Source organism: Seriola lalandi, unplaced genomic scaffold, assembly GCF_002814215.2.
Source record: "Seriola lalandi dorsalis isolate HSWRI2012SDOR001 ecotype SW California unplaced genomic scaffold, Sedor1 jcf7180002054424, whole genome shotgun sequence".
Classification (NCBI taxonomy): Eukaryota; Metazoa; Chordata; class Actinopteri; order Carangiformes; family Carangidae; genus Seriola; species Seriola lalandi.
In genome coordinates this window covers 114,225-123,334 of record NW_019524977.1, presented here as the reverse complement: position 1 = coordinate 123,334, position 9,110 = coordinate 114,225, and the positions used below count along the sequence as shown (strand labels likewise).

At 40.6% G+C, this 9,110-nt stretch overlaps 2 protein-coding genes across 2 annotated transcripts in view; both read right to left on the bottom strand.

The window, feature by feature from the left end:
* zc3h12ab (zinc finger CCCH-type containing 12Ab) overlaps positions 1-5,976 on the bottom strand; it is a 9,015-nt gene extending 3,039 nt beyond the window's left edge. Inside the window, 3 exon segments of the mRNA XM_023410362.2 lie at positions 1,470-1,609; positions 4,397-4,928; positions 5,848-5,976. Of these exon segments, the coding sequence (XP_023266130.2) occupies positions 1,470-1,609; positions 4,397-4,875 (619 nt within the window). The 5' untranslated portion in view covers positions 4,876-4,928; positions 5,848-5,976.
* A 1,286-nt stretch (positions 5,977-7,262) lies between these two features.
* LOC147818873 (uncharacterized) overlaps positions 7,263-9,110 on the bottom strand; it is a 4,144-nt gene continuing 2,296 nt past the window's right edge. The window contains exons 3-4 of the mRNA XM_087175169.1: positions 7,580-9,097; positions 7,263-7,378 (exon numbers count right to left, since the gene is read on the bottom strand). Of these exons, the coding sequence (XP_087031295.1) occupies positions 7,263-7,378; positions 7,580-9,097 (1,634 nt within the window). The remainder of the gene's footprint in view (positions 7,379-7,579; positions 9,098-9,110) is intronic.

The following is a 9,110-nucleotide window of genomic DNA, read 5'->3' as shown; positions in this document are numbered from 1 at the left end:
TCACCTTTTAAGTTGATATGGTGGATTTAACAGTAAACAGTTGTTTATTTACAATTATGAAGCAAATATCATTTGAAGTTATCTTCCTGGAAGCTGGTACAACATTCAGTCTCTTTAAGCTCTGCATTTGGTCTCCACCAACTCCTGAGGGAAATATGTGGCTCTTTATAACAAATAATGAATCTATAATGAGCTGAGAGTCACTATTAAGTAGTAAAGCTGAAGGCAGCTGCTGAGTCAGTGAATATCCTCTGTAGCGTCATTAATACTTTCTCATGGTTGTTATAAAAATACAGATTATAGCCACCAATAAAGACTCATTACATTTCATACACAATCTTTTTTTTTTTTAAAGTATATTTTTTTGGGCTTTTTATGCCTTTATTGGACAGGATAGTAGAGAGACAGGAAATGGGGAGGCAGAGAGAGGGGGAATGACATGCAGTAAAGGCCGTCCGATGCGGGACTCGAACCGGGGCCAGCTGCAGCGAGGACTGTAGCCTCTACACATGGAGCGCCTGCTTAGACCACTACGCCACACGACGCCCCTTCATACACAATCTTAATTATAATTTTTCAGCTGCATTTCAGTTTGTGTGGAAACCTGTTAATTATTTACTAAGAGACCTAAATATACATCGTCCTCAAACCGTTTATCAGCCTGAGAAATCTGCTTATCTACATGAAGCTGCAGCAGAAACAGCCGCTTCCAAATGTAGGCCACCAACAGGCTGTTTAAAAAACCAACCGGCTGTTAGAATCACCGACAGTGACACTTATATTGTTTGTTTTTTTCACAAACCACTGGAAACCCCCCCAGTTTAATCTTTTGAGTTGTAGCTACAGATAAAACATATTTACTGAGCATTAGAAAAAAAACAACAGTACATGGGTTTTTCCCACTGAGGGTAAAACAGCTGAGTGTGTAAACACGTCCTGCTCTTTCATGTGTCTGAATATGAGCTCTGGAATTTTATAACACTTTCAACATGGCTGCAAATCATTATTTTTGTTATCAATTATTAATCATCAGTTTCTCCATTCATTGTTCAGCTTATAATATATCTCTACATTATAGTGAGGGATTCCAGCATTCACTCTTAAAAAAATATTTTAGCGGAACACAAGTTTATATTGAAACTCCTTTTGTCCAACCAACAACACTGAAGATATTTAGTTCACGATAGAAAACAGAGAATTCTCACGTCTGAGAAGCTGAAAACTTGTATTTTTGCTTTTTTTCTATCATTTTGATTGAAAAATGACAAGAAATGAAATAGTCCAGCAGTCAGCTCATCAACTGATCAAAAATTCATTTTAGCTCTAATTTCAAACGTGACAAAAAAGAAGAAAATCATGATTTTTTTTTTTTTTAAATCACAGAAATGAATAAAAAGCTCATAGCGTCCCTCCACACCTTGATGTCATGTAACAATGAGCACAGGTGAAACAGGAAGTGTGTGTCGTACCTGTGATGGGAGCATCCGGCCGAGGCTGCTCCTTCCTCCACGAGGGAACAAACACAGTGACGTCAGTGTGGCCTCGGTCCAGGAAGAAGTTCACACTCAGCTGGATTCCCAGACACGAGAACACTTCCTTGTTCCCGTGGCTGAAAGAAAACATGGAAACGAGTGAAAGTCAGAAACTAAAACATTAACGATTAAAAAGTGACTGAGATCTTCACTGAACCAGTTCACGACAACGACTGAAGTGTCACAGCTCCTATCAGTTCACCTCATCTCTACATTTATCATGGAAATCACAAGAGTCTGAAACAAGCTGAGCTTCGTTTCCTCAAGGAAACTATGATTATAGATAATTATTATAATCATTATAGATGATTATTTTCTAAATTCAGAGAAAGGACAAAAGCCAACAGGCTTGATCCCTTTGAAACCCTTTTGAAACAATCTTTCTGTGCCGGTCTTCAAGGAAACACATGTGCTCTGATTTGCATACTGGAGCAGCGAGTTCACAACATGCCTGTACGGGCGTGCCCGTGTGCAGAGGACACAGGGGGGTGTACACACTCTGAATGTTTCTCACACATCATTCTGTCACATCTCTCCTCCTCCAGCTGTGTGAGCATGTCTCAATGTGAGCAGGTGAATGAGATCAGCCTCCAGCTCTCAGGAGAGTCTGGCCCCGTTCGACATGGTGTTAACGTAGTCTTCATTGATCAGATCACAGTGATCAGCTCTGAATGTGTCAGTTCCAACCTGATGCATCTCGATTGACCACTTGTGATCGGATCTCACTTCCTGCTTAATATGAAAATAAACAGGTATGTGTTGTTTTTAGCCAATCAACAGATGGGTCTGTTGTCAATGTTTTTGTCTTTGTTTGTGGGTGAGAAAGAGAGAGAGAGAGAGAGAGAGAGAGAGAGAGAGGGGTTGAGTGAATTAATGAGCTGCTCACAGCTCTACAGAGAAATGAAGTTTGATACATTTGAAACAGCAAAATATTTTCTGTTCATTATAAACTATGTTGGGATGAAGCCTTATCCTTCAGAGGACGTCAGAAGAGGAGGCGGTCCCTCAATGTGGCCCAGGAAGCGTTCACGTTCACACTGTTAAAAGAATGTGGACACATGTGGTCCAGACCCCTGAATGTGGTCTAAGTGAACTTAGGGCTGACCACTTGTGATTGGATCACCTGAGACGGAGGTTAATACCAGGTCTGAAGAGGTCTGAAGAGGTCTGGACAGGACCTCTGACTGACTCCAGATCACACCATCCCAGACACAGTGAAGCTGTCACTGTCTTTAGCGTTTGTCCTCTGAGTTAAAGTCGGTGACGTAAATTCATTCTTAAACACAGAGCTAAGAACAAAGAACTCATTTTTCGTTTGAGTTTAGTGCCAATTAGCAAATGTTAATTCTAACACACTGTTCACCTTCTGAAGATCAACATGTTAGCATATTTATTGCAACCTTGCTAATGTTAGCATGAATACAGTCTCCAGCTGCTGGCACTAACTGTTAAAACACAGCTACATGTTTAGCAGAACGTTAATGTAATTTAAAGTATGATGGTAAATGTAACATATGTGAGTTGATGAGCTGAATCATGTGACTTATAATGATAAATAATATGATGCTTTAAAATGAAGAAAACAGATTTTTTTGAACACATACACTAAAAAGCTAAACATTAGCATGTGAGCGATGTCCTTGTGAGAATGTTAGAAGGCTAACATTAGCATTTTAGTAGCCGACTCTATTGGGCCAAATATAACACCATATATGTTTTAGAAAAATTGGGGGTCATACTCTATTTGTTTGTTGTATATAAAACACATATATAGTAATAAGTAAAACAGCAGCATGTTAACGCCAACATTAGCATTTAGCTCAAAGTACGGCTGTGACAAAGTGCAGTGTCACAGAGTTGCTGATCTTGTTTTTACTGTTATAATTAGTATTATTATTATCATTATCATCATCATCATTATTATTATTAGCTGTAGTTGTGGATATTGCTTATAACATGTATGACTTAATTAGTTATTCATGTTAAAATCCTGTTTTATTTAAGTTAAATTAAGAAAATAAAGGCCAAGTTAATGTTTTACTGATATGAATGAGACAGCTGAAAGCTTCATGTCACATTTAAAAACCACAATCACAGAAACTGGATCTTCACACACAAACTATCAGATGGATCAGAGTCAGTGAAGATAAAGCTCTTCTCTGTTTTCAGCAACATTTCACCTCAACAAAAAGGAAACTGATTAAACTGAACAAACTCAGAGTGAATCACTGGCTGACAGATTAAACATGAGAAAAGTTCTCGTCTGTTTAAGAGACTTTGAATCAAACAACTAAAAGGTGAAACTGTGGAACTGTGAGAAAAGAAAAAAAAACAGCTGGAAAAAGAAAAAAAAAAAAGAAAAAACAGTATTTCTAAAACTATGAGCAACTGTTAAAGAGTTAAAGCAGGAGAAACGCTGTTACTATGGCAACTGATTGTTTTCATTATAGATTAATCTGTCAGTTATTTCTTTATTATTGATGAGTGTTTCCCAAACAAGCCTAACAATAAATGCTTATTTTTATTATCAATTAATCTGCTGAATATTTTAAACATTGTTTCTATAAAGTGTCAGAAATCTGCAGTTTACCATCAAGAAAAGCAGCAAATATTCATATTTGACACAAAAAATGACTTAAACAATTATTTGAATATCAAAAAAGTTGCCAATTCATTTTCTATTGATCACGTAATTGATCGACAAATCATTCCAGCTCTAAATGATATGAAACAGAAAAAAAGCATCAAATCCTCTCATTTAAGCAGAAAGAAGAAGTGAATTTTGGGAAATTTTGCTTGAAACAATAAAATTCCTGTCAATCCATAAATCGATCATCTAATCGATGAGCTCAGGAGTTTCTCACCTCATGGCCACGTTGCTGCCGTCTATTACCACGGGTCTCAGGGCGTCTTCATCCTCACTGTTGTCCTCTCTGCTCGAAGGAGCCGCTGCAGGAACAGGAAGCTGCAGGGTCGGACCTGCCGCCTGGACGTCCCCTCTGGGAACCAGCACTGACATTGTGGTCACCGGCCCCGGCTTGGCATCCTGACGGGCCCCGATCCTCACCAGCTCCCCCAGAACCTTATCTGTGTCCATTTTGGGGCCGAACGTCTGCTGGACGGCCTGAACCTGAGCCGTGGAGTAACCCAGCTTGTGGAAGAAGTCCATCTCCAGGTCCTGGGGGTCCGGGGTGGGTTCAGGGTCACCAGGGTACATGTTCTCAGAGGAAGGACAGGGGGAGGTTTTAAGTGGATGAAAGATCCATGCAGGAGAGTTCAGACAGGTTGAGGTGGTGAATTTACTCCAGGGGTGAACAGAAGGAAAAACAACAACAGTTTTCATCTCTTCTTCCTCAGTTTCATCTTCCGCTCCTCGTCATGATCCTGAGTCCAGTCCTGAGAGACACAGCAGTTTCTAATGATGCAACGCTTCTATAACAGCTAAAACAATCGCTGAATCAATTCATCGATCAACAGAAAACCTGAAGTGAAAGAAGTTTTAGAGACTTTGCTTCAGTAAAAGCAGCAAAACTAAAATTTAAAACTACTTTGCATTAAAACCTTATTTCAGTCCAGTGATTTATTATCAGCAGAACGTAATTTAAAGTTTAAAAATAAAAAGCACTCACAGCTACTTAGTATGGGATCATTATTATTAAAGCAGCATTTATAGTTTGTATTGTAGAGTTCAGTAGAGCCATTTTTTTTTTTTTACCAATCTTATATATTATTACCACTGGAGGCTTTTATGAGGCCAAAGTTGACTTAAGATGTTTTCTTTTATCCGTCCGACATCTCAAAAAGATTCATACACAAAACTGAGAAAATCAGTAAATCTTCACATTTGACAGGAAACAGAGAATTTCAGTTGAAAAATGAAATGAAAAGTGAAAATAAGTGTTTCAGTTTGCTTCTCTGTAAACTGATCCGCTATGATATATAAAGTTATTAAATCCACCTGCTGGAAACGTGCAGATTTAATCTACAACTGCGCCAGGTGAGAACACCTGGTGAGAAGACCTGGAGCAGGTGCAGGTTTACCTGGGTCAAAGTGCAATCTAGAATAAACTAATTGGAGGAATATCAGAACATGAACCACTGTGATTAAACTTTAGAAAACTCTTTTACAAAATAAAAGTATATACAGAGGGAGAAGTGAGAGAGGAAAGAATCGATTGTTTCGACGTATAAATGAATAATAGTGAAACTGTTTCTCAGTCTGTGTTTCATCAGTTCACAGGGAGCAAACTTTAAGTTCAAAAAGTCGCTGCTGCTGTTTCTGCCTCAGCTTCAACAGAAGAAGAGATGAACTCACCTGAGTCTGAGTCAGTCAAACCTCTGTGTGTTTCAGTCTGTCGCTGCTGAGCTCTGTGATCCGTGTCGTCAGCTTCTCGTAGATCTGTGGTCCGGGACAAGGAAGTTGTTTTTCCCTTTTCCTGACATCAGCGAACCGACAGCGACGCATGAGGAGGTTTGGCCGAGTCACGTGATTCCGGTAAAAACTCTTCTCACAGCAGAACCTCACAGTAGAACCTCACATTACCGTGTCCGTCCGAATCGATCAAAGAATCGATCAAATAATTATAAACAATAAATTTCATACTAATATTTAATGTTTATGAAGCTTATTGGGAAATGATTATATAATAAAATAATACATTTAAAACAGATTTACAGGCGTGATTACTTCTAAAGAACTGCACCGTAAATAAATAAAGTTTTTGTAAACCCAATTTTGTTAAATACACTGAGCAGTACTGCAGTGTCCATATTATTTCCTTTATTTCATGGCCACCAGGGGGCGCCAAGACAAAAAAGATTGTGTGGCCCATATTCATGTCACTTGTTTGTGTGTATTAGTAATAAGTGTGTAGAGTCTTGATGAGGTACATTTACTGAGTAAAATACACAATGCAAACACAATAAGGGCTAAAATCATAATTTTCAATTTCAAAGGAATAATTTGACATTTTGGGAAATATAGTTATTTGTTAGTTATACTCAAGAGTTAATGAGACTTGTTAAAAGGTCTTCTATAGATAGTCTTACTAATTAACACACATTAACTTTATGTATTAACTAGAATGACGCTCATTGGAGCACATACATACATCATGTCTCTGATGATTTATGAATCTCATAATCTCATAAAGCATTTCTATCACAGCCCTGCCCCTCTTATATAGTGTATTTTGTTCATTTGTTTGTTTATTGAAAATATATATATTTTTTAAAACCTAAAAGCTCCAATTATTATTATTTGTTTGATTAAATTACTGGTTTTATAGTTGTATATAAGCAGCGGACTGTTTTTGTCACATGGATGATCAAGGATCAAATTAATAACAGTTAAGATATGAAGTAGGATCTATTAACTGTAGACTGCCACAGATATTAAGTTAATACTATTGTTTATGTAAGATAAATTATTTCTACTATGTCAGAGTTCATGTATTGCTTTGAAAAGGGTGGCTGGTTTGATCTGTTGTCTTTAGCTGTCTTTAGTGATGATTCATTCGTCACTATGGCTCTTTAAAAAACCATTATGTGGGTTTGTGAGGTCTGAATACATGAACTCCTAACTATGGATGTGAATATTAGAGAAAATTAGAAAATTAAAAGAAGGATCTGTCTGGTCTCAAACATTATTTATGTTTTCTAAAGAAAACACCACGAGTTTCCTTTATTTGATTTCAGAAAACATTTAATTTAGTGTAAATTTCTTACTCTCTACCCTCTGTGACAGTTGGGCTTTCTCCACTGTGGTTTTGGCTTCTGCTCCACTTGAAGAGGGATCTTGGGCAGAACAGCTGGATGAGACTCAGGCACTTCTGCAGGCATGGTGTCTGGTGGATTTATCAGGTGTGGTTTATGCTCTGCTGACTCAGGTTCACCTTTGTTTGTGGTAGGTGACTCATGTGATTCTGTAGTATGATAAGGTGTTGTGTGTGGAAGAACAGAAGGTGGACCAGGCACTGCCTCAGCTGAAGTATTAGAATCCAGCACAGGCATTGTTAAGGCTGGTTCAGACGTCGCTTCTGACCAACCAGAGGTTGTTGAGTCTTCTGCAGGAGCTGGTTTGGCTGATGTTTCTGAATTTGGCCCAGAGGTAGTTTCTGATTCTGCAGGAGCTGGTACGGCGGTTGTTTCCGACTCTGGCGCAGAGGTTGTTTCTGATTCTGCAGGAGCTAGTACGGCGGTTGTTTCCGACTCTGGCCCAGAGGTTGTTGAGTGTTCTGCAGGAGATGGTTCAGCAGTTGTTTCTGATTCTGCAGGAGCTGGTACGGCGGTTGTTTCCGACTCTGGCCCAGAGGTAGTTTCTGATTCTGCAGGAGCTAGTACGGCGGTTGTTTCCGACTCTGGCGCAGAGGTTGTTTCCGACTCTGGCGCAGAGGTTGTTTCTGATTCTGCAGGAGCTAGTACGGCGGTTGTTTCCGACTCTGGCGCAGAGGTTGTTTCTGATTCTGCAGGAGCTGGTTCGGCAGTTGTTTCCGACTCTGGCCCAGAGGTTGTTTCTGATTCTGCATGAGCTGATTCAGCAGTTGTTTCCGATTCTGGCCCAGAGGTAGTTTGTGATTCTGCAGGAGCTAGTACGGCGGTTGTTTCCGACTCTGGCGCAGAGGTAGTTTCTGATTCTGCAGGAGCTGGTACGGCGGTTGTTTCCGACTCTGGCGCAGAGGTAGTTTCTGATTCTGCAGGAGCTGGTTCAGCAGTTGTTTCCGATTCTGGCCCAGAGGTTGCTTTTGATTCTGCATGAGCTGGTTCAGCAGTTGTTTCCGATTCTGGCCCAGAGGTTGCTTTTGATTCTGCATGAGCTGGTTCAGCAGTTGTTTCCGATTCTGCAGGAACTGGTTCTACAGTTGTTTCTGACTCTAGTCCAGAGGTTGTTGAGTTTTCTGCAGGAGATGGTTCAGCAGTTGTTTCTGATTCTGCAGGAGCTGGTTCGGCTGTTGTTTCCGACTCTGGCCCAGAGGTAGTTTCTGATTCTGCAGGAGCTGGTACGGCGGTTGTTTCCGACTCTGGCGCAGAGGTTGTTTCTGATTCTGCAGGAGCTGGTTCAGCAGTTGTTTCCAATTCTGGCCCAGAGGTTGTTTCTGATTCTACATGAGCTGGTTCAGCAGTTGTTTCCGATTCTGCAGGAACTGGTTCTACAGTTGTTTCTGACTCTGGTCCAGAGGTTGTTGAGTCTTCTGCATGAGCTGGTTCTGCAGTCGTTTCCGACTCTGGCCCAGAGGTTGTTGAGTCCTCTGCAGGAGGTGGTTCAGCGGTTGTTGAGTCTTCTGCAGGAGCTGGTTCTGCAGTCGTTTCCGACTCTGGCCCAGAGGTTGTTGAGTCCTCTGCAGGAGGTGGTTCAGCGGTTGTTGAGTCTTCTGCAGGAGCTGGTTCTGCAGTCGTTTCCGACTCTGGCCCAGAGGTTGTTGAGTCCTCTGCAGGAGGTGGTTCAGCGGTTGTCGAGTCTTCTGCAGGAGCTGGTTCTGCAGTCGTTTCCGACTCTGGCCCAGAGGTTGTTGAGTCCTCTGCAGGAGGTGGTTCAGCGGTTGTCGAGTCTTCTGCAGGAGCTGGTTCTGCAGTCGTTTC